Genomic DNA, 26837 nt, shown 5'->3' with positions numbered 1-26837 from the left:
TGTACTTTATTATGACAAGGAGTGATGAGGTCCGTTTGTATATGCACAATTCAGAGTCCCTCACCAAGGCATACTAAATAAATATAATAAACTTGTCACAGGGAGCATTTTTGTGGTTTCTGACCTGTTTTTCCTTTAAAACATATTTTCCAAATGTGAGGTGAGTAGTCCAAATGAGTTTAGGGAATAATCTATACTGTTATGATTCTTGTGACCACATATTGAATCATTTTATCAAGATTGCAAGCCGGCAAGATCATCACCTCACCACCGCAAAAGGGAAAAGCAGGGAAAAGCAATAAATGCCTTGCTCTTCATTGTTGCATTGTGTTATGTTAGGAAAAAGCCGAAGTAGTGTGGTGGTCTCAAAATCAACCAGATAAAATTGAGGGTGAAAAATACAGGATAGGTGGGAAGGAACTTTAATCAGTTAGTTCTTCCTCCCTTTTTTACTGGACTTTGTCTTTTTAATCTTAGAGGGTAGGTACTCCTCCTTGGCAGAGCTGGTCTGATCAGATCACATTTGCATTAATCATTTTTCTCTGATTAGATTTCCCCAGAGCATGCAACTCACTTGCAATGCTGTCATAAATCTTTTCTCATCTTTTTGTTTCCTTTTTTTTTTTCCTTTCTTTCCTTCTGTCCAGGCCACCCAAGACCCCATCAAACCTGGCCTTGAGCACCTCCAGGGATGGGGCATCTGCAGCTTATCTGGGCAGCTGTGCCAGGGTCTCACCAGTCTTGGAGTAAAGAACTTCCTGATGTCTAATGTAAATCTATCTTCATTTAGTTTAAATATGTTACCCCTTGTCCTATCATGACACTCCCTGATGGAGGATCTCTTCTGTCTCTCTTGCTGACCCGCTTCAGGTACTGGAAGGCTTCAAAGATGTTTTCCTGGAGCCTTCTCTTCTCCAGTCTGAACAAGCCAAATTTCCTCAACCCTTCATAGGGTTGAGGACCTTCAACCCTTCATAGGAGAGGTGCTCCAGCCCTCTGATCATCTTTGCAGCCTTTCTCTGGATCCACACCAACAGCTCCACCTCTCTCTTATGCCCCAGCACAAGACCCTTCCTGGCCCCAGACCTGGATGCAGTACTCCAGATGGGTCCTCCCAAGGGCAGAGTAAAGAGAGACAACCACCTCCCTCTCCTTGCTGGCCACCTCACTGTTGATGCAGCTCAGGATACAGTTTGCCTCCTGGCTGCAAGCGAACACTGCTGGTTTATATTCAGTGTTTGTGCACCTGTACCTCTGCAAGCCTGCTCCCAACCCACTCATCATCCAGCCGACATTCATGTTTGGGATTGCCATGATCCAGGTGCAGAACCTTGCACTTGGGCTTGTTGAACTTCAAGACGTATGCAGAAACGCACCTCTCAAGTCTGTCCAGGTCTCTGCATGGCATCCCTTCCCTCCAGTGTGTCGACCACACCGCACAGTTGGATATCACTGTCAAATTTGCTGAAGGTCTCACTGTCCATGTCACTGACATAGATGTTAAATAGCATCAATTCCAGTACTGACCTCAGAGGAACACTGCTCATCATCGGTTGCCACTTGGACATTGAGCCTATTTACCATAGCTGTCTGAGTAAGACCATACAGACAATTCCTTATCCACCGAGTGTTCCATCTGTCAGATGCATGTCTCTCCATTCTGGAGACAAGAATGCTGTGGAGAAGAATTGTGTTTTGCACAAGTCTAGGTAAGTCCATTCCTCTTACTTCCAGAAGTCATCATGCATCAAGAGACCAAAATATTTTCCAAGCCCCCAGACTCTTTAGAGAGAGCACCATTAAACTGCAGAATCGATGCTAAAACTTGTTCCTTGGCAGGTAGATTCATGTTCTGTGCAAGGAAGTGATACACTCACTGTTGCGAAGGAATACACTTAATACTGCATGCTCACATTTCCTTAAATGGGAAAATCAGCTGAAGCCCCATAGCCCTGGGCACATTGCTAGTGATGGTGATAAATTTAAATGCCATCTTTGGTATTAGGATTTTATGTCTCTAGTAAATAACAAACAATTCAAACATCAAATATAATTCATTATTATGGATTTTTTTCTTCTCTTCTGAAGTTTTACCAGTCTGCGAGAATCAATCATGAGAATTTGGAGTCAACGTTTGTTCCAAAGAGACAAAGATCAGTGTGTCCCTTGGCCTCCTTTATTATTTGAAGAGGGCGGGGGAAGGAAAAAAAAACCATGTAGCTTAATAGAAAATCAAAACTAGCTTGTGAATGTGTGTGTCTGGTTTGGCTTATTCATGACCATGATACACATGTAAAATATGCTGGTGGTGCTGCATAGTCAAAAAAGCAGCTTGCCAACGCTGTTAAATTACTATTTATTTCCTTTTAATTCCACTGGGTGTGACATTTATGTCCAAATACATCTATCATTCTTTTGGACTTTTCTTTAAGCCTACTACAGCCCTGAAAGGTTATTTAAGTTTTTGCATGTGGGAATGACCAGCTGTGAAGATTTAAAACTAAAAGGGGTACTTTCATATTTTGACCTGACTTAGCTTTAAAACAAATCTTTTGTGTTATAAAACAAGGGTGGTTTTTCGTGGAATAAATGAAATCATATATAATTCTACGCTTTTAGAATTTCCATGTCTTTTTATAGGGAAAAATACAGTACATTTTAATCACGGAAACTGAAATTATCAAAAGTAAATGCTCTCATATGGTGTGATGGTATCATCTAGCAGATGATAGGCTATCCTGAGCAGTTTATGTATGATTCAAATACAGAGGACATAGAAGATGTCAAGGAGTCTGGTGCAGCATGTCTGGTTTATACATCGTGTGGAAGGAGATTGAGGCATACCATGAAGTTTGAATTAGCCCAACACAAACTGGTGAATGGGCCTACAAATAATCGAGTCTACACAAATAGGGCAATCTAATGAGATGACTGTCACAGGACAGGCTTACAGCTGTACTGGAGAAACGTCCTGGCTGCCTCCCACACTGCTGATTTGGAGAGAAAAACCTTTTTTCATGGTGGACCCCTTTCCAGTAATGGAAATGATGTGATGAAACTCTCAGAGTTTTACCTTGGATAGAAGAACCCATTAATAAATTATATCTTTTGTACTGACATACAAGATAGCAAAAATAGCTACATCACTGGAAATATTTATAGTCAGATCATTAAGATGTTGGTGTGCAAATTATGTGAGTTAGTGGTGTACCCAATTAGTGCTTCTAATTTGGGTTGATGAAACACAAAAATCTTCCTGAAGTGATTCTTGTAAAGTAGGAAGCAATGGTTGAGCTGTAGCGTCAATGTTGTTTTATTTCTCAACTTTTTGGAGCCTGAGTGAAGATTCAGTGCGATCTCAGTTTCATGAGAGGAGCACAGCTTCTGACTGTCAAATACTCAAACAGAATGGCACACTCCAAAGCGAGAGGTTACTAAGACCTACCTGTGATCAATGAGCCAAATAACAGGTTATGAAATTTAGACAAAAGTTTTCTGCAGTCATATTTTGCTAGATTTCGATCAACTGGAAAGAAACAGGTAAACCTTTGGGCACACAAGCCCCTTGGGCTGGAAACAGTAGAGGTGAACTGAAAGATAACGACAGATTATTTCTTCGTGTAAGATCTGTCATTTTAGATCTGAAAAAGTTTCTCCCTGAGAGTTTTTGTGTTAGTTTTTGTTGATTTTTTTTTTCCCAGCTGCCAGCTGGTCTTGCAGAATGATAATATTGCTCCACACATTTTGCTTTGTACATAAACTTGGGAGTATCATGAACAAAAGTGTTATTTAAAAAATATAAGAATAGTAGACAAGCAATCAAAAAATGAGGTACATTTTCCAACCGTTTTTACAATACTTAAGTATATCTTCAGTATCCACCATGTTGATTACACTGCATTACAGAAGATGAAGGAATACTACTTCTCAGCTAATCAAGTGTCATCAAATGGATGAGGAACCTCTACAGACATTGTATCGCATGTTGAAAACACTCACTGACTCTGACTGGAATGGCAAATAATTATGTTCAAATAATATGACAAAATACAGAAAAAAAACAGGCTGAAAAACATTTAGCTAGGAATGTTATGATGACGTAATTTAAAGTTGGAGCATGAGAAGCAGGTTTAAATCACACTTTCTCAGTTTCTGCTGTTTTTTGCAAAGATTAATTAAACTGCTGAGAGGATGTATTGGCACTGGATGGGCTGAAACCAGGGCACAGAGTGCAGTGCAGTGCTAATTCAGTGATGGCACACAACCATATGCATTTTGATACATTGGCTGAACACAGTCCTGTGAACAGCAAAGAATATGCAGTGATGCTTTCTACTGAGATAAAGGAGTTTGATAATAGGTTTCAAGATTGCCAGAAAATCATCAATTTATGTTTGTGACTCCATTTTCAGTTGATATAAATACATGACCTGCAAATTGTCAAATGCAATGTACAGACTGGAATCAGATATTCAACTCAAAAATCTGATCATGTTTCTTTAGTGGACCTCTCTAAGGCCTCTGTTACCAGAGTGAAATACTCCTCGCTTCACAATCACATCTTATTCATGTCACCACTTTTGGCAGTATGTACATTTATGAACAACTGTTTTCAAGGATGAAGTACAGAAAGAGTAAAATGTCATCAAAAATCTGATGAACACCTTGAGACCTCACTGCAAATTGCAACCACTGCCATTGAACCAATGATGCATTCATTTCACGAAAACAAGGTCAACTATCTCACTAGCTTTATGGTTTTGTTGTTCTCCTTGTTTACATTTTAATTAAAAAAATATTTTAAAAATGTAATGTTTTGTTACTTATTAAGTATGTTACTCCAAAAGTAACGTCTCCTATTCTGTGGTGTTGGCCAATGATATCAGAAGTAGATGTTGGTGGTTTGGCAGTAGAGGTTGAACTTTCTCACCAATATTCAATTACATGTTGTTGCCATATGACAGATGGCAGCAGAGGGGCTGTCTGACAGAATGGCATCTGATATGGAAGTGTGGATGAAGCAAAGGTGTGTCACAGAATTCATCCATGTAGAAAAAATGGCATCCACTGACATCCGTCAACTGTTTCTGAATGTTGAAATGTTGATGGAAACGAACCAGTGGATGACAGAACAGTGAGGCAGTGGTTGGTGCATTTCAACAGTGGTGACAGTCAGTCACCTTCTCTGCTGCAGATCCTTATGAGCATGGCATGACAGTTCTTGTTAATCACAGACAAAAATGCACAGCTAATGGTTGTGACTAAGTTGAAAATTAGCGTTTTGGAGCAGAGAATTTGCTCTATCAGACAGTGTTATTGTGCTCATTGCATCTCTTGTGGTTTCCATGGAAATAAATAGGAGGTATTACTTTTGGGGCGCACCAAGACCATTCCTCTTCACTCAGGGGAGCCCAGGCAAGCCAAAAGGTTGGCCACCCATGCTGTAGAGAACAACCACAGGCTGTTTTGTCTGTGAATGATATATTGTCTTTACAGGCAACTTGAATTGTTTCCATAGGTGAACAAATTGAAAGAATAAAAGCCTCAGAGCACTAACAGAGTAATTGTTTCCTCTACTGCACTGTGACTTCACCTCCGGGTGACTGTGTGTTTCCACTGCTCACTGGCTGTGGTTAACAAGGCAGAAAGGGCATTTGTAGAACAATGACCTTGTCCCAGGCACATGAGACGTTCGAGTCCTCCCTTGGACTTCACTTTTTCGTTCCTCCTCCACTACCTACGCCTGCCCATTTACTTATCAGTCTCTCCAGAACATCAGATCCTTACAGTGATCCCATCTCTTACTCATGCTTTACTCATTTCCCATCATGGCAATTGCTACTGTACAATTTATACTTTCTAAATCCCTGCTTTGAATTTGAGGTCATTTAGAGAGCAGATATGGATGGAAGTTCACATGCCATTAATCCACAGGAAGTACATGCAAGGATAAAAAATTATCTGTCCACTCAAAGAACACCACATCATATTCCAGCTATTATTGTATAAATTCATCATTTCTTGCACAATTAAACAGTAATTTTGGATGCATGCAGCAAATAGATTGCCACATTTTGTTCACAGATTGCAAATCGGTACTGTTTTAGTAAATTCTAGCTTTGTATACCTTAAGTGAAGCAAGAGCAATACAGCTGTGTCAGTAGGCAGCTCAGTTCAGAGGTGGTGCCTGAGAAGGGTTTGCAGATGGATTCCTAATCTTGCCTGCAATTCTGTACAAACACAGGATGGCTCAGGTATGTCGATATGAGCTTCAATCACAAACACAAAATGCTGCATTCTAAGAGCCCTGGTCATATGCCAAAGACAAGATATAGGATCCATGCTTTGAAGGAAGAACAGCTGGTATTTTCCAAGTTGCATTATGTTGACCAAATGCTTGCTCTCTTACCAGAAGTGTCCTTTTATGCTCCTGTATTCTGCTTGATAGTGTTAAATGCAGGGGCAGCACAATCCTAGTTTAGTAACTTCAGCCACTGGAAGAAAAATAAATAATTGCAGCATCTTACCCTTTTTATCCAGCTGAATGCATAAATTAGTGGTTTCTAAAAGCAATCTGTATCTAGTAATATCACTCAGTTTGGGACCTTCCTACTTATCCAGAATGCGGGGGGTACCTTCCGCTGCAGCCATTCTCACCTCCGTTCTCACCCTGCCCACACCTTCATTACTCACTTCTCAAGACGAACACTCCAACTTGGAAACTGTTTATCTTCTACTTTGCTAACTACTCTAGAAAAACAGATGGGACATTCCCCTAAACTGCATGTAAAACAGCCTACACTACCCTCACCTTTCACTGAAAGTACGCAACAAGCAGAGATAGAGAAGGTTGCTAGCTGATCCATGTGTAGGTAAAACAATGAGTACTCTTCTACAGCAGCAGGCACAACTATAAGCTGAAATCACTCTAATTAGGATATGGTCTCCCCAGACCTGATGGGGCTGTAAACTCCTGTATGTCAGCCAGGAAATTCTGCTACTGTCTTCTCAATTACCTTGATAGGTACTATCAGCTGCTTCAACTTAATATAAAATGCTACAGTATGCCTATTTGTCATTATAGCTTTAGCACCTACCTAATTTGGTAATAAGCACTTCCTTCTCCACTTGGTTTAGGAGTCAGAGCAAAATTCAGGAAAACTATTTTCCTTGACACCTCTAGTGACAGAGCTCCATCGCAACTTATTTACTGTTCTTTGAAAATGACATAGTCCAGACTCAACGTTTAAGAATAATTTGTAAAATTATATCAAGTGTGCACACAATGTTATGCTCTCTTCTTCCTTCTCATAACAGTTAAACCTTCACCAAGAGTCAATAATTTGCATGAGAAAAAGAGCAGAGAACATGAAATAGCTTTAAGATTCTAACATGGGAAAAACTGTATTTTCTTCATATCTTAGACAGTGAGAGAGAAGAGGCATCAATCTCTCCAAACCCAAAACTTTGAAATACAAAGAAGTCTTCCTGAGGTGAACACCTGCCTAAGGCAGACATTTCAAAACAACTGACATTTGTCAGAGTTTAAAAATCCTGTTTTCAGATGCTTTTACTGGAGGCATATGTTGAGTAGCGCCATCACAGACAACACTTATCTCTGCCTACGATCTTTTCTAAAGCTTGCATACAACCTACTTCTGAACTCAGGCACTGCTAGCAGCTGCTGAGGAATGCATTCTTTACTTAGCTGCTGAAGTAGCACTGCTGAGCAACTATGCTTCTAGTAAGCCAGGAATATCCTGTAAACATCATAAAAGGATCAGTAGAAAAAATATTCAAAGGTTTACCCATTAGCCGTCTATATTTAGGACAAAATGAGAAACTGCTGTAAACAAATAATTCTAAGGACTGGACTAAAAGTGACAAACATGAAGAGGCCTATTTATTTGAACTTCTTCAACAAAAACGCAACGAACAAGAATAGGCTTTAGCAATACAGTGCTCTGTCAATGCTTTTTGGATTCTCAAGGCTTAAAAAAATTACCAGGGTTGCTTCAATAGTATTTCTAAACACAGGTAAACACAGATGTTATTAAGAATTAATCTGACAACTCGGACAGCTTTTGACAGATGCACTGGAGATGTGTACTCTACAAACACCATTATTTATCATAAAGTCCAACAAATGTTAAAAACCAGAATACACTCACTTAATATAAAAGTTACCAAGTGATCCGTAGCATATTTTGAACATGTACATACCGGAGTCAAAACCCAAGTCTCCTTAGGAGCTTCCCTCACCCCCAGTCTAGGAATGGCACTTTCAATACACAGAAATGAGTTCCGTTGGTGCTTTAATGCCATGTTTGGAGCAGTACCCACATTTAAACAAATGGACTTGACTGTTCCATAGACCTCCTGCCTGGTTTAAGGCCTGTATGTTGTGATGACCATGTGACACCATGGTCATCAACATCACACAGCTCTGTACTCCTCTGACCCTGCAGGTTTTACAGCCAATGCTTTTTATTTGCCCTAAATTGGAAAAAGCTACTTTTCCTGTCTGCTGATTAGAAAACAGCTTTGAACAACTAAGTATTTGTGATGATGATTTAGATATGCAGGTATACATGGGATAATACAAAGCTAATCACTAACAATCACTTCCTTTCCTAGTCCAGGGTGATTTCAATCTATGAAGCAAGAGTTTCAATAAGAATGACAACAGGTACATACCGTTCAGATTGTTTTATTGCTGGCTAAGCTCATTCTGATCACGTATGTTTTCAGAACAACCCAAAATACTGCTGACAGATAACTCTCTCAAATGCAGTCATTATGAAGTAATATAGCTGTCTGGTATAAATACACTTCATTGACACTATTGAAATAAGTTACTAGATTTCTAGAAGTTTGAAAAACTAGAATGAACACTAATGGCAAATAATAATGAGGTTTATCTAATTTTTACTAATAGTGAGTGTAATTTCTTTTTTTTCTTTTTTCTTTTTTTAAACGTTTAGAACACTGGGACATACAACTTTCCTATCTCTGGACTACTGAGAAGCTAACTATTCCCTCAATTGATTTAACAACATTGTATTAAATGCTTCAACAACAGCAGTAGAGCCACTAGAATCTTTCTGAAAAAAAAAATAAAAAGGGAATTATTTTCCTGTGAGCTCAATCTCTAAAGATATATATATATATACGTATATATATATATTTTTTTTTTTTACAGAGTAGTCCTGGTTTTCAAATCCCACATTTGTGTGTTCTCAGCAGATAGTTAGACATCACCACTATTAATGATCCCCATCCTTATTTATATTTTATCTTAACAACAAAAATATTGATAGATTAAGAAACTACAAGATTAGAAAATGAACACTGAATGTGATTTAAACATTTAAGAGATCTATTTTAAGCATGTGATCGTATCTATCACAATACCACAGGAATTGTTCAGACATTAAGAACTGAAAACACTCAGTAAACATAGCCTACAATGTTCTTCATTCTCATAAGAGTGGTTCTATTGCCAGATGTTTAATTGTTAAATTTAATTAAACAGGTCTCTCAAACAAAAACATTAAAAGCCTTTTCAACTTCATGGTACAAAATATATTCTTGTGGAACTCAGAAACACAACAGACATTTTTTAACAGTTACATCAGCAGTGTCAATACGGACATGACGTTATTATCTATGTATCATACTGGAGTTAGTTACATTATGATCACCAAGAGACCAGCTATCCAATGTGTGGGAGGAGAGTTGATGATGCTTCTCAATTTTTTCGTGCTGGAAGCTCTTCCATGCTTTGCTGTTTGGTAGCAGGGTGTAGGGGACAACCTCCAGTTACTATTGTACAAACAGAATGCTGAAGGCCATCACCACACAGCACACAGCTACGTAGGGGCTCTTTCGTTCACCTGGGGGCAGAGGGATTAAAAAAATACAACTCAGGCATAACTACATAGATCTGGGCTGCTCCTAGCCTGACATGACAATTATCACATTTCATGTGCAAAGTAACATTCAACGCTTTTGGTTGGAGAAACGCTGTTACAGCCACAGCTGGGTACCAGGGAAGAACATGAACGGGAGTGAGAAAGCTAAGATGCAGGACAGTACATGTTGCTGTATATAAAAAGAGAATTGGAGCTGTCTTCTTTAAGCAAAGTTCAGTGCAAGGACCTCTATGTTCCTATAAACCATCTTTCAGAGCAGTAAAAGTCATCAATAGATTAACAAGTTGCACTGAGACCTCTATTTCTGACACTTTCAAATTAGCATTGTAGCTTTCCATGGCAGACTATGGACAAAAGTTAATTGTACTCCTTTAAAAGATTTATGTTCAGTAGCAAAAGACAATCAACACCTATTTTCACCTATACCTATGTTAGTATCTCTTGCTCACCAAACAAGTTGTATACAAAAAAAAAAATCTTAGTCATGGGAATGCATTCACTAGACTGCTAATGATTTACATGGATGCTTCCTCCATTCAGAGAGGAAATCATTTTTGCCCTTCTGCTTAACCATATTCTGTAGGAATTTACTAACCTTCCTCTCGAGAACAGAGAGGGCCTCCTACACTGGATGCCTCTTCCAGCCTACAAAACTGTCAGAAGTGTTAACATCGCCATGGCTCTAACAAGAGAAGATTCCAGATTTAATGCGTTTAGAAGCATGAAGACAGAGTTGGAGCTGTTTGCTTAAACAAAGTTCTATTTCTTCATACTGCATGAAGTCTTACTACAAACTATACTTTCTAAGATACTGTTTTCAGAGAAATAATAAAGGAAGAGAACAAGTCCAGCATTAAGGTATAATCCTCAGGAAAAGAGGCTCCTTCACTAGTAGGATCCTCAAAGACAGCAGTATTTCCATAGGAAACAAAAATAAGATACTTGGAATGACAGCTCCCATAAGCAGGGGTGACTGCCACAGTGACATTACAAGATGTTGGAATGATCTGGCATACATTTAAGTTTCAAATAAATGAATGAATTATGTCTGCAGTTTCACATCTGTTTAAAATAAATTTTTGAGGAAGTCCAACTCCTACAGTTTAGACTACTACTATTTTCATAAGTGTTATACTTTCCTGCTCCTAATTTTCTTTAAAAAAAGAGATCACTATGTGGCAGGATTGAACATCATTTTGCACAACTTTGTAAATATGTAACCACTTGCTGACTATTAAAATCCTATGCACATTCTGCAAAGGTTGTTTAAACATTCTGGGCAAGTTATATGTAGAAGGAGCCAGTAGGTATTTTCATTTTTAAAAGCCTACACTTTTCTCCATTTCTCTTTTAGTGACTAACCCAAATAAAATGGTGGCAATTCCCTTCAAAAACCATTTCCCATTACTGAGGGCATGACAGTGTTATGTAAGGAAACACATAGGAGGAATGTTAAGATGCTACCTCATTTCTCAGTTTGAAAGAAAGTCGGAATAGATCATTCCAGATGTAGACTGAAAAGAACCTGGTTTTACATGCAGGAGAGAGAAGAAAGCAGCTCAGTGTTGGTGCATGCATTGCCTTGGATGCAGGAAATGTAGAACTAACTAAAGTCGCTACATTATGAGAGAGGAAGACTTTCAGATGAACAGCAGTTCTTAACTTCATCAAGTTGACAGGGACCTCATAAAAGCTCTTGCATACTCTTTTAAATGGCTTTTTAAACTATTTGCTGTGCACAGCTAACAGAAAAAAATATGCTTGTGCTTAATTAAATAGAAAGAAGATGGTAAAGTGAAGCGTGCTTTTCAACCTTGAGCAAACCCTAATGCAGCTGAAATTTAGATTTATTTTTGCTAGTGCAGCTCAGAATCCATTTCTAACAGCTGCCAAATTGCCAGTATCTTTTAACTACAATATTAAAACTGGTTCAGCTATGTCTATTATCTAAATAGGACAACACCTGCAATCATTTTAATAGCAGGTCTTCACAAATGAATGTTTTTTGCATCAGTGCATTTTGACGTGCTGAAAAACGCATGTCGTGTCCCTTTAAAAGGCTGAGAATGAAGAAAAGGGAACCATACATTTTCAATGACAAGTAGCAACATCTAGAATTACACGTCCAATGCTTCTGCTCTACATTAACAATGCAATTTTCAAAACAGTTTTTAATGATGGATTTTAATTTTTTCATAGCATTGACATATATTCAAGATTTAAGTCTGGAATTCTGTTGCACGTTCCCTTTTCAATTCAAAAATAAATTCAGAATTACGACAAAAAAGCATACAAACATAAATGTTGGGAAAATGCCTAAAATCAGATACAGCTGATCAGCCTCCACATAAATTCCACTTGATACAAACAGCTTTGAGTAATTCAGAAGTACAGAGAAACTAACGAGAAGAGAAAAAACATCTGTGATTAAACAGAACCTCAGCAGATTATGAATTCCATATTGTTTTATTACTCTAAGATAAATATCTGTTTTTTGTCAGTACTGCATTAAATTTTCAAATAGGAACTACTTTGTAAGGAATCACTGATTTAAGTTATAAGAAGTATGCTTTGAGTGATTTTGTGCAGTAAAACATGCAAAAGGTTTTTGAAACTTAACAACTTAGATGTGAATTAGCATTAGAAAAATTCAGGTTTCCAGTGAGCTAAGTAAGATAGTCATAGCTCCTCCCCTAGCCAATTCTCATTGTATTTAATGGAGGTACAGCTTATGTTTTTAAAGATTATGTGTAAGTGTGGTTTCCATTGCTACCTGGAAACACTATGCTAACAAATAATGCACACAACAGGAAAAACATTTTATAAAAAAGACTTCAAAGAAAAAAGTTACCAATCCTGGCGCATTTCCAGAATATTCCCAATAGTCTGCAAAGACAAAAGAAATTCATTAGGCTCTGGAGTTTAATTCATTTAAGAAAAATCTCAGTCAGCTGATCTTCTTCCTTCCACACTACAACAGTCCAAATAAACAGATTTTTAACTTAATTCTCAGCTTCAGGAAACACCAGATACCTGTATGAGGTCCAAGCTATAAACTAAACAAACAGGAAAGTTCTAAGTCTTGCAAGGCTTTTACATTCAAGAAGAGGTGCATTTACAGTCTGTACTTTGAATTTAATTTACATAATACCACATTCTACATAAAAGCAGGCCTGACAGAAAATCTCATTAAAAAACCTCACCAAAAAAAAAGACAAAATCCAAAACAGAACTAGAAACACAAAGTATAAAATGACAAAAGGCCTTCATGTCAACTTATGCAGATTTTTTTTTATTATTTATGTTTTTCTGCAGGTATAAGAGATATACATCAGAGCAATTTAAATGTAATGCTTTGTAGCATCTCTTATATTTCCCTTAGCAATAGCACATGAAAATGTGCTTTCCATCGGAGCATACTTGTAGGCATAATTTGATATTACAGCATACAGCATTGAAATAGACAACAAAACAATTATTCAGGTTTGTTTTTAGTGTTTTATAAAGGTTTACCTAGGTAAAATCTCTCTAATCTTGCCCACTGAGAGTATTAATGATCACAAGTGGAATTAATAAAAGGAGGAAAACAGGTTTCAACTATACAGACTAAATCAAAAACAAAGTACAAGCAAGTAGGCCACATATTCGTAATTTCTCCGCATAACTAAACTGATTTCATATTGATTGCTCATGAGAAACAAGAAAAGTGGTTGAGTATGCTTTAAAATTTGGGGAAGAAGAAGAACAGAAATATGAAAGCATCTTGAATTAGAAGGGCAGTTAACTCTCAGTTATTTATTTAAATATTGATCAGAGCTTTATTGAAAACTTTAGGTTTTAGGTTTGCTTCATAGTGTAAATGGCTGCAATACAGTAAAAACATCTGGATTTGACTATATTGACTACACACAGATTTATGAACTAAAAAACCCCCGAGGTTTTTCTCTTCCTTCCCATGACATGTTTATTAACAAAAACCTTAGTCTAAATTATTTGTGAGTCTTCATCTACTACCTGCTGTGATGGCATTTCTCCAGGTGTTTCTCCACAATGCTTTGAACCTATCCCCACCCTGGTCTGGTTATCTGCTGTTCCTAGGCTTTGGTAATTGTGTATTTTTTCCATGTATAAATGCAGAGAGGTAGGTTTGGACCACTTGCTCATGCATACTGCACAGTCAACATCTCACTTTTTTTTTTTTTAAAAGAATTTCTGTTACTTCATATTTATGCCTTTGTTTATTTTGGTATCTCTCTTTACATTCAGCAGCCTTTCCTCTCTGTTTGTTGTTGGTAAGTCAGAAGCAAGAGTTCCAAGAGGCTACAAACGATTGATAATTTTGAAGAGAAAATGAAATGCTTTTTGGCCATTGTAACTCTTGTTGACCAGTTTCATACTAACAACACTAAATACATTTGCATCTTTCTTGCTTCAAGCCAAATGTAATTCTCTACAGCCAAAGCTTTTATACAATTCCACAAACAGAAGTGATAATTTCTGCATGTAGACCATCACACCTTTTTTAGGTTAAGGGGTCATACAGTAAAATAACATGAAGATACAGATACAGTTTTAGAAGTAAAAAGGCATTAATCTGTAAATCTACCAGAGCAAGATATATAGCCACAGAGTCCCATGTGCATGGCACTCAAGACTATAATTTACAGAGAATAACAGTTTTAAAAATTTGCAGACTGCATGCAGTAAAACCATTGCAAAGTCTTCCACAGCCCAATACCTCAAGTTCCCATCTCTCACAAGCATGCCCAAGAACTTGATGAAACAAAACACTACTGTTCTCTTCTTATGCACACTTACAGAATTTAACCCAGGAAAAAAGATTGTTCTCTCTTTCAGGCAGTCTACAAATCTGTAGTTTGTCACAGTCTCAGCAGGCGTTTTTCTTTACCTTCTCAGGGGTTTCTGACCATTTGTAACAAAGTAAAGTTCAAAGTGAAGTATTGTGCATTGTTCCTAGCTTTACAAAAATTCCTTGCTGGTGGAGATAAGAATTTTCTCTTCTAGTGAGGATGGTACAAAACAGAATAAAGGTTTCATCATATGCCCTTAATGCAGTTAACACTTCATGAATTTAAATTCACCATGGACAAGAGGTCTGACAAACCTTCTAAAAGACAACAACAGCACCTTTTTGAGATGCTTGTGCTCCTATCAGAACAGCTCAGTAGATTCGTTTGTCCACATACTTTACTGCTGAGTAGTAGCAAATTGAGATGTGGAGCTTCAAAATCACCATCTCTGGATATACTGGGGAGCTCACTGCAGCAGAAAAGCCTCTGTTCTCCTATATTCGTACCTTACTGCTCATCTCAGGCCCACAAGTACCTTTTCAAGTCACAGCCTGTTTGATTATTACAGAAATGATGCTTCCCTGAATGAATCTGTTCCAAAATAATTCCTCCTTAAGCAATTATTCAAAGTAATTGTGTTGCTCCTTATTCTTGTCTTTATGTTCATCCACATCCTTGTTTTAATGCAGGTGTCAGTCTGGCTTGCAAGCCTGTAATTTTCTAGAAGCAACACATCAAATGTATGCATAAGTTGCTGCATGTTGCTTGATTTCACTGTTAACATTAAAAGCAACAATCATGTAGGTGGTGTTGGCTATCTAAAGAAAAATTCACCAAAAAATTCAAAGAAATGGAATCCAGCAAGACAGGAAAGATTTAGGGGGCTTCAGTCTTTGGCTGCTAAACTCAGAATACTGTTAAATGCTCCTACCATGTGTTTACCAGGACAATCCCCCTGCGACTGCAGGAAGGAATATGAGATATACCCAATGCAATGCTTATAGCAAGTCAAAGGCAATCTCCACTGCACATACGCTAACACATCTTTCTGGTTAGTAGAGAGGAGAGAATTATGTTGTGGTACACATTCTTTTCTACTTAGTATGAAATAGTAAATCTCCAGTTGCTTTCCCAATCTTAAAAGCTATTGCTCCTGACAAAGCACATGGAAACACTCATGATACTTCAGGGAATATGAAGGTTTAAAATTGTTTGACTTGGTAGGAAAATACACATTTTGGCAGAAATCATTGGGATGAAATACAGTGTTATGAGAAAGGGCGACGTCACTTTGCAGTGTTGTCTCTCAACCAACAGAAACATGCCTCTTTACTTACTATCATTAATTATTATCAACAGATTTCCATCTTCAGTAAGTTTATCACTCAGTCAGAAATACAGCTGGTAACTACTAACATTTTTCTTCTTTGTTGCATTAATATTTTATTGCTACTTTTTCATGCTACTAATTCGGTTCAGGAATAGTGAGGTAAGATCATCTCTGTGGTAAAATGAAATATCAGTAGAATTTATTTTATCCAGTATGTCTAGACATTTCCATTTGAGCATGGAATATGTTACTGAAGAGGGACAGGGGTTTAACAGTACATGAGCTCCATGTAAACATCTACCATTCAAGACACAAATTTCATTGCTTCCAGGCCAATATTTTATTCTTCCATACAAAGTAGCCTACATACACATACATATAAAACAAAAATAAAATAGTATGTCCAACACCTATATAAATACAAGCCTACAGGTCAAACACTTAACTCCTTCACTGTGTCAGCACCCTTTGAAAACATTTTATGAAGAGACTTCTATTGTACTTGAGATAGATATACCTCAAAAATAAACAGAGCAACCCCAGATTAAAGGAAATAATCCGTGCCAAGAACAGCACTAAAATCTTGATCAGTAAATTAAATATGCTTACTTCTTACTGTGTATACCTCATTGACTACTGTGTTATCTTCCATTAGGCGACACTCAAAAAAATCCACAACAACAAAAGAACAGTCCTTCACGTAGTCATCCCTTATTTCCATCTTTACTATTATCAAAAGAAATTTCTCACATCAATGGTAACTGCTTGATCTCTTAAGAAAGGACACAAACATTTTCATGCCAGAACGCGCAACCAAAAAAATCTATTGTACTCTACATAGTTCACATTACTAAAAGAAAACTTGTGTGCTCAAACGGCAATTCCTGAAGTTAATCACAATGAAGGTTTTCAAAAGACAAAAAGGAAGATGTTACTGATAGCAAGGTTCTATTTAAAACTTGACACTTTTTCTGAAAACTAAATGTAGAAGTAACCGAATATACAGAAAAAAACCATTTTAATAGAAAACAGTCTAATGGAAGAAGTGAAGACCAAAATCTTGTCTTTTTTCCCTACCCAGCTAGAACACTACCAGCTAGAATTACCTCCTGTTTTTATAAATATTATCTCCTTTGTAATACTCCTCAGTGACAGCATGACTGAAGTATTAAGGCAGCCTCAGTCAAAATTCTAGCTCAGAATTGCCCAATCATTACTTGAAAAACATAGCATTTAAATCACAGTCTGCATACTGCGAATTGCATCCAACACTCCATGACATCCTTTGTAGTACAAAGAAAATTGTTAAGCCAAAACGTGAATGTGCTTTAAAGCGTAAGGGAGGCACACATTTGTCTCATTTCCTACCAACCACAAAAATCATGCTACTGAGCAGGGCACAGAACTATTTCACAGCAGCACATCAAGTACATTCCAGGAGAACTGGGAACACAAAACAGAAAAAGGGTGGTCATCCAGGAAAATGTGCTTCAGGAATAAAAGTGAGAGATACAATTACAGCAACCGAAGGACACAAGGGAGAAAAAAGAATAGCAAGCCAGCCTCTGCTGTTAAGGTTTAATTCCCTACCCATAAGAATAAAAAATAAATAAATCCTTACAACAACAACTGAAAGTAGGAAAAATGTTTTCTTTCTGTCTCTTGTTTCTGTAACATCTAAGGAAAATGTTGCAAGTCTAAAAAAATAACTAAAAGAGCAATATTAGCTGGCTTTCTAAGTCAATAAATTCGTACAGTAAAATTTTAAGTAATTTCAATATTCTACTGTAAGAACTTATAAAGTGAAGATCTTTATTAAAGACAACCTAAAGCTTTTTGTCTTTAAAGACAAAAAAAAATTTTGCAAAATAGTGTTTGTGTTATCAACCATCGTTAGTAGTTACTAAGAATAAAACACTGTAGTGAAAAACAAAGTTTGTGAATTTTTAAAATTATTAGACTACATACCCAGTTTTATTTTTGTCCAGTAAGCTGGGAGCCAAGGATCTGATATAGGCACAGGTACATATGAGGAGCAAGATTACAGTCAGCAGACTCTGAAAGTTGAAGATGGCAGACTAAGGAAGAAAATCAGAAAAGAAAAATTACATCTTCACAGCATAAAACTTCCCTCAATTTGTAAACTGGAGAAAATAAACAATTCCCCATATAATGCCCATTGAAAAAAGAAAAGAATCAAAATCTACGTTGCCAGTGAACAAAAAACCAATTTTAACAGCTGTCATTCTGTGCACAGTGGTGGAGGAATGGAGTTTTTCCTTCCCAGTTCATCTCAAGAAAGGTGAATAGCAGGTAAAAGAGTAACCTTATAGATTTGCTCCCAGACACTTGTTCCAAACCAATTTCTGGAAACCTACTAGCAGCAGGCTAAGATTTACAGAAAACAGACATTCCCTCTTGGCCAAGAATAAGTGTAACTGCAGTTTGCATCAACAGAGTACTGGGATGGCAGTGGTGAAGGTGGATGTAAAAGAGTAATTAACTAAACCAATAGCAGCCAAGACAGAGTAAAACAATAAATACAAAGAGCAATTGTTAATATACTTCTCTATGAAGATGACATCCAAAATTCAACATATTTGTAGAAGCATACCTAACTAGGCCCGTCTGAACTACAAAAAGACAACTGATTAATTTTACTTTGAAATCATTTTTTCATGTTAGATTTAAAAATACCTTGGCTATAATTACATTTATAGATGAAAATGCTGAATAAACAATGGAACTGACTTACAGAACTAAGGATCTGTTGTCTGATAGTGAAATTAATCTGCATAAGGGTAGTAAGAAGCAGTTCTTGAGACACCACTACAGTATCTGGTCATTTGCTAAAGTTTAAAATATCAGTAAAATAGAGTAAATTAATCTCATCAGTATTTTTTTAAATTAAAGTAAGCTTGAGCCTTGCAAGGTCAAAATGCTACTTAGTCATTATAAGCAACTATCATTGACACATACGGAGGGAGAAAAGGTGCTCATGTAAGGACTTCTGCATCTCCAAATGAAGTACAAAATCTGAATGAAAGCCTGCTGACACTGATTTCAAGCAAGCACTACATCACCATTCCAATAAAGAATACACCAGCAACATTATTATTTTGCAGCATGTTCCCTGGAAATGTTGGAAGAAATATGTTGGCAACTAGTCCTTGTAATTTATAGCTTCTAATAACTAGTCCCAAATCTGAGACTTAGATTCTCTTTACAATATAAAATAATCCAGCTGCAGGAACCAGCACCTTTTTTTTTTTTAAATTATTTTAAAGATAACATGCTTCAAAAAGCATTTTGGTCAACTTAACAGCACCAGGTGGAACAATAGACAATTATTAACTGCAAAGTGCCTTATTTTTGCTTTGCTCCACTATTGTCATTTTCAGATCCTATTTATTCTGAACTCCAAAAAAAAAAAAAGAAAAGCAAATAGATAAACACTGTCTGTTTCCTCTGTCAGCGGTTTATGCACTGGTTCGGCCTGGTTCTGTGACTAGTGGGGCAGAGGGACTCACGGACCCATGCCCCAGGAAAAGGGAAAAAGGGTAGGGAGATGGGCCTAAGAACAAAACAGCGGCAACCATCTGAGGAGAAGCAAACTAATTTACTAAATAAGATATCGGAATGCAAAATAACACAATATAATACAATATAATTACAATTTAAGCTAATAAATCCCATACAATCAGAGTGTCCAAAATCAAGGTAGGCCTTACTCTATTACCAACGGTGAGACGGCTGGGGATCGAGATGCTGCTGGAATGAGAGATGGGCAAAGAGCCCAGGTCTCGTGATCTGCGAGTTTTTATCTTTCCCTCTGACCGGAAAACAGTAACAGGGTCACAAAGTTCTCTGCGGAATGTAGTCGCTCTTCTCTTCTGATAACCAGGTACACACACTACATGATGTTATGATGTGGAATACCAATAACCAAAAATCATAAAACCATGACATCTTCATTCTGGAATTTTGTGTTATGGACAAATTTATGTCCAAATACCTTTATTTTTTTCCTACGGCTTACTCCAGAATGCTGAGTAGCAGTATTTCATTAAGTGTAAATACTTAGCACTTATGAAGGGATATTACATAGCAGTCTCCTTCTTCAGGCAGAGAACTGGGCAGGATTTGTTAAGAGCACAGAGTTCCTATTTCCACAGCCTGAAGCATAGCTCTGGTGATTGACGTGCACTTTCTTACCATTTCACAACTTTCTAATGATTTGAAGCTCTAAGAATCACATTTCTCTGCATAATTAACCAACATTAAAATCACAGTATTTCGGCTCACCATTGTACTCTTGTACTAACCACATGTTAGAGAGAACATCTACTGCTCTTCTGATACTGAGACTTAAAGTATAATTAATTGTATATATAAAATAATTATATATATCCTTAGCTTATGGAGAAGTCTGTGAATCACATGAGACAACACTGGAATGTGCATAGAGCTGCCAGTCTGAATACATGCACTACACAGGGCTAGATACACAAAACAAAGAGAATGTTTCAGCTAACAGCATGCAGCAGGCAACCCTTGAGTGCAGAGCTGCCTGTTACGGGGGAACAGCACACAGAGAGTTGTTCAGCTCCTCCTTGACCTATCTCTGCAGCCCGAAGGACCAATTTCAGCACCTTGATATGGCATGTCCCCAAGGGCAAGGTAAGCTGGCTCATAAAGGGGGATGCAACTCTCCCATTTACTTCTGTCTGAAGCAGGATATATCTTGCATCAGCTGCCTTTGTACAGGAATAAACACTCAAGCCAATGCTCTCAGTTCTCATATTCTATGATAACAGCCTGGGGGACCAAAAAAAAAAACCTAAACAAGGTAAATGTGATGATTATTAGAATGCAGAGAGATGCGTCAGGCAGTGGAGAAAGGCAAACAATACATGGCAACTATATGCAGCAGCTGACAAGCAAGCTTCTGCAACAAGAGAGAGCACAGAGGGGACAATGCACAAGCCAAGCAGCGAGTCAGTACCTAAGGACAACCCTTTGGTCCTCAAGGTGCATCTACCTGCTTTTCTCCCTAGCCAAGGCATTAGCCTAATCATCGTGTGTGGTTTACTATTTTAGCTTAGCCGGCTGAATCACTTAGCCACAGCATTTTAAGTCATGGACATATTACGTACAATGGAGAAAATGCTGCTTACTATTGTCAGCGTACTCTTGCCTTTGGACTAGACACAAGCACCTGCCACCTTCAGACAGTAGGAAAGTCCTCAGTTGCCTACACTAGGCGTTCTCCTGGCTCCTGCAGGGCTGGATCCAGGAGCGGCTGCCTCCCAGCCATGTGACACTCCCAGTCAACGATGAATTTGACCAGTCCTCTGGGACAGACAGCTGCTCTCAGCATTGCACAGTGCTGTGCTTCCATGCCCGGTTCCCATGAATTCCTGCAGGCTTCCCGCTGCAGCTGCTCCCAGCAGCCTGGTGCTGTCGGGCACTCAGACGCACAACATGGCAGAAGGGCACACTGTCCCATTTGCTTCATACCAAGCAGGGAATGTAAATGTATACTCATGAAATGTGTTATTAATCAATCAATAGCAGCAGTACATAATTGTTCTTTGTTGGACTTCTCATGTGTTTCCCCAGATATGCAGCATAGGGCATCATTACAATTACACGTGCCTTCCTACAGAAACGTGCTCTGAATTACACAAATATTTGCAGGTCACTTAGAAGCAAAGACGCATATTTCAGAATTTGTCTGCATTTTTAAACTGAAAATGATAATTTATTTCTGAAGCAAATAGCTTCACACTTTCCATTCAAAGTAATTCTTACACTCCAACTGAATTTACAGAAAAGGGCAATTTGCATCCAACTGCTTGAACCAATGTAATTAAAACTCATAAGAATTGTACATTACTTGGAATACTTTTAAAAGACACAGTGCTAATATACCAAATTGATTTGCAAAATGCTGCAAGATAGGGGGTGAAGTTCACTTGGTTAATCTAGGTTAGCATTTTTCAAACAGTGCTGGTTGGCTTCACGTAGATCCTATTTGCTGTTATAGATAAATTCCTCAACATGGAAAGCTGATGCTGTCTTTTAGATTCTGTCCACATGTTGGTGAAAAGATATCTTCTCTAAGCTCAGAATGTAAATGCAGGAAAGAATCACCACTGGTATTTTACACTGATTTTAAATGATGTCAGCTGTGGCTTTAGTTATATATGCTTGGACTTTCCATATCTGCACTTAGAACATTTCTGATATGATGGAAACACCTTAGTAGCTGCTACATTCTTTGTCGCTTAAGTACTATTTTTTTATTTTTTTTAAATTCCCTCTCCTGTGTGCTCTCTACAGGCAGTTATGCAGCACAATTGTATTACCTAAAGCACTAAGAAGGTATTGTATTCAGCAGGACTTGAAAGAGCAAGTTTGATGACAGGTCTTGAGAACTTTAAGAGCATGGATTTAAATGCTAAGAGCTAAATGCCCAAAGGCTCTTTCAAATCCTCCCCAAAACTCAAATTTAAACACCTCAATATTACTTCCTTGATGATACCATATCTGAGAATAATTTAATATAATACGCAGAAATAAATTGTGAATACTCCTAAAGTTTTCTCATGTTGTCTTTCCCATCTGCAATAATAATATAAAATTGATGGATGATTATAGTCTTTGGAAACAAAGAAACAAATGTTAATATCTGACCATTTAGCTGTCTTTCATATCAAAATGTGAGCAAGAGCTCATACTGTAGTTAAACTGTGGTGAAGTAAGACTTACAAGATTGAAATCCTACATTAAAACAGTATTAACTCAGAGGTACCATTCAACTGCCATAACAGAAAGCTAAAATCTATCCAAATAAATTTTGAATGAAGAGGCCCTCAAAGAGCTGAAAATGCTTATTATGTTTCCATTAAGCAGTGGCATTCTTATTTTCCCAGCTTAAGTCCAATTTTTTGGAGTATGAAACTCGAAAAAATAGTGGGAAATAAAACATGTAGGACTACTCCAAGCTAAAGGCCAAAGCAATTGCTAAAAATTAAAACAAACACATAATTATTTGTTTTTCTACTCCTGCTAAACGTAATCTTATAAAAATGAATAGAAAATAAGCACTTCTAAAAGAGACATGCTAATTAGAATTGTAAGAAAAATACAAAACTTGCAAATCTGTTAAATTTGATGTTACTGTTGGCAAAACTACACCGAACAACTAAGCAAGAGGTATTTAGACAAAATGCAGTTGAACTTAAGAATCTAGATACTATTTTTTTTTAAGCAGTTACTGGTTGCTCCAACATGAATAGGAGTGTTTAAGTTCACTTCACATTCATCCAGCATGTGGTTTCCAAAGAATACCTAATGTACTCTTTATATATGTATATATATATACACCTAATTCACATTTTTGTTAAAAATATTTACAGTTCCATCTAAAATATGTTATCTTACAACCATACAAAAATATGCTACAACTCAATTAAAATAATAAACTATCTTTACCCTACACATCTATTGAAGAAATACGTTGTCTAATTAAAATGGTAACTACATCACACAGGTACCAGCAGGTACAATTTTCAGCCAACTGAAGACTAATACATCTGCTTAAAATATAACGAATTCTTCGGCACAATTAAGACAAGGATGCAAGTGCCCTCCTCCACAAAAGCTCTTGACTTTAACACACCTATTTTTTTTAGCACAATTAAAATTCATGTCTATAGGACACCTTGAATTGACAATGTTGAAAATGCAGGCTCACTTGAATTCTCTATTTGCCCCAATACTTAGTCAATAATCTCAGCATTGAATTTTTGGTGCAAAACAGCTAGCAGACGCAGCATTTCCCCCAAAATCTTAAAAATAAAAAGCAAAGTGAAAGTTACAATACTAAGCTTCTCTTATTGGGGTTGCTGCAATACATGGGTGATATACTGTCTACATATTTACTCAACAAACATAGCTTTTATGTCTGATGTGTCAGTAAAAGCTCAAGACATCTTTTCCTCTGACTTTTCTAAGAAGATTGTAGCTTGCAGTTTACCATTTTTTCCATTGTTTCCCCCCCATTTGATAAGTAATAATTTCTATCATCCTGATTCATGGATGCTGAAATTAAGTAAGTTCTTCAGAGTAACAAGGAAATAATGGAAATTTCTGGAACTATTACTAGAGTAGGCAATAATCAGTAGAGCTCTTTAAGTGGAAATAAATCTTGTCTTGTAGCTCTTTTGCCACTCATGACCTAAAAATCTGTACCTAAGAGATTTCTAGAGAGTACTTGAACTGAAGGAGAAAAAACTACCCACACAAAAGAAAATGACATTCTCCAATAATCAGTTCTGGCTTCTTTTGCTGTTCAGTGAAGAAGCATGGCAAATTATGCTTGTACTCTCTTTGTATTTTTGATAACTGAGCTGCATAGTTTGTTAAGCTAGACAACTCTCCTTTCTGAAATTGCACACCGTATTACTTAGTTTGCCTCACATTTACAAAAGAAATGTAAGAAACAATAAGAGTGTGTGAATGGAAGAGGCAAGAGTAATCTTAACATGCCAGCACATTTTGAGTTGGATGATATCCCTACCCTACTAGAACCAGCATTCAAATAATGTGAGGGAAAAGTTGATTTGCAACACAAGCTGCAACAGGAATATGAAGATGTACATAAAAGAAACTGAAAACTCTCAAAATGGAAGATACCAAAATATTTTTGCTTTGTTGTATTTAGTATTTTAACATCAAGGATATAGCTAAGATTCTTTCTACAAGTGTCTGATTATTAAAGTTCTACTATCGCATCAAACTTAAAAGCAAGAATCAAATATTAGCTAGGTATATGCTCCACTGCCACAGGAAGAAATACGTATGCCTCTAATTTGTCTGAACAGGTCTCACCTCCACAGAAACCCTGAGCAATTCAAAGCTGAATTATACTGCTGAGCATACTTACAGAAAGCCTAAGAAGTCGCTGCATTCAAAAATGGGGTAGCAGCTACTTGTTTCTCCAAAGGCTAAATAAAGGCGTATCCTACAATTTACCTGAAATGTTATATATATATATGTTTTTGAACTGCTAGGCAGAATCATAGAATCATCAAGGCTGGAAAAGACCTACAAGATCATCCAGTCCAACCATCCACCTATCACCAACAGTTCTCACCGGGCCATGTCTCTCAACACAATGTCTAAACGTTTCTTGAACACCTCCAGGGACGGTGACTCAACCACCTCCCTGGGCAGCCCATTCCAGCGCCTGACCACTCCTTCAGAAAAGTAGTTTTTCCTAACATCCAGCCTGAATCTCCCCAGGCACAACTAATGTATAACTTTAGATTTATTTTTTCCTTAACAGTAGAACCATCTCTCTAGAACATGAGAAATAATTACTTCTCTTTCAGGAACAAACATACTTAATCAAGAAACACAAAAATTCTGCTAAGTCTCTATGTCCTCCACTGCTGGGCAGGTCTACTGCATCTACTAAATCCCTTGTGTGGTGCAGTTCAGGAGCATGGTTTGGATTTTTTTAACATCTTTAAGACAAGTGCCAGCTGGTTCCACCTCAAAACCTAGGTTATGAAGTTGAAACTGAAAATTTTCACAGGGATTGAACCCCAAGCTCTTTGCATTAGCACTATAGCTACTGCAGTGGATGTGCACAGTGCTAAATGCTGAAATGAATTAAAAAATTTACACTGTCACATTTACTTCTTTGTGATTTTTTTAAAAGCAGGATTTGGATCATGAGTGGAAAACATACAATGGATAATCAGCCCATTACTAATTTCAAATAGCCTGCACAAAAAAAAATGTGACCTTCTCAACACTTTTCTTGTTTTTCCTGGATAAAGTTTCTTAAAAATACACTCATTATCAAAAATGTTTAGTAAGAAGTGTTTGGCACCCTGCAAGGAAATGGTTTCTTTCAATTGTTGTCACTCCTTCACTGTTGAAGTCCGTGGCAAAATTTGTTAAAGTAGATCCAATACATCCTGCAATTTAGAAACCAGGTTAAGAGATGTATTCAAAACATGCATCTTACAATGGCAGAATAAATTGTTTCCTCTGTTGTGCAATCACAGAAGAAAAATATTGATAATGTATTTCACATCTTATATACTGACACAGAAGTATCTATATTGACTGCTTAAGCAGTCATTCATTACAGATTTCCAACTCTATAGCAATGTGTGCATTTATTGAAGGTATGAGACTACTAGGCATCAACAATGGAGTAGCAAAGAGCTTACTTCTTAATTCCTACTTAGCTACACTGACATATTTCTCCTTTCCTCTCTCTACTTTTCACTTCTCTGACAGGAGAAAACGTACAGAGAACAGATTATTCTTAATTTTTCCTCAGCTAGCTGCATTTATTCCTAAAGTTAGGGGCATGTAAGAGCTGGCATGAGGTCAACATGTATTGAGTGCAGGGATGCAAGTCAGTTGTTGCGCGGGCGCAAATGATGTCCTAGCACCTTCTGTATTACAGCTTCTGCCAAAGAGTAAAATCCTCAGACTACCAGCAAAAAACACATTAGCTGGGCACTGAAGGCTTCATCAGATGAAAACTTTGTTACTACAGCTGAAACTCCCTGAAAATCTATTTACTTCTTTTTTAAGACATTTCAAGCTTGATGGTAGTATAAAACAGACATGCAAAAAATTGCATATTGTTGCTCCAAATAAACTCACAATACGTATACAAGACACATATACAAGACATGTATTTGCCTAAGATGAACTAGGACATCTTTT

General features: G+C 37.3%; 1 protein-coding gene across 3 annotated transcripts in view; it reads right to left on the bottom strand.

Moving 5' to 3' along the window:
• Positions 1-26837, bottom strand: part of TMEM167A (transmembrane protein 167A) — a 49335-nt gene that overhangs the window by 18271 nt on the left and 4227 nt on the right. The window contains exons 2-4 of one of the 3 annotated variants that reach the window (XM_021381407.1): positions 18045-18154; positions 12787-12821; positions 7882-9896 (exon numbers count right to left, since the gene is read on the bottom strand). In XM_021381407.1, coding sequence (XP_021237082.1) covers positions 9826-9896; positions 12787-12821; positions 18045-18154 — 216 coding nt within the window. In that variant the 3' untranslated portion in view covers positions 7882-9825. Of the gene's footprint in view, positions 1-7881; positions 9897-12786; positions 12822-18044; positions 18155-26837 lie in introns of those variants that run through there. The other 2 variants (XM_021381405.1, XM_021381406.1) reach the window with 2 other exon arrangements.

This window comes from Numida meleagris, chromosome Z (genome assembly GCF_002078875.1).
Source record: "Numida meleagris isolate 19003 breed g44 Domestic line chromosome Z, NumMel1.0, whole genome shotgun sequence".
NCBI lineage: Eukaryota > Metazoa > Chordata > Aves > Galliformes > Numididae > Numida > Numida meleagris.
The sequence above is the reverse complement of the archived record's forward strand: the minus strand, read 5'-3'. Positions and strand labels throughout refer to the sequence as shown.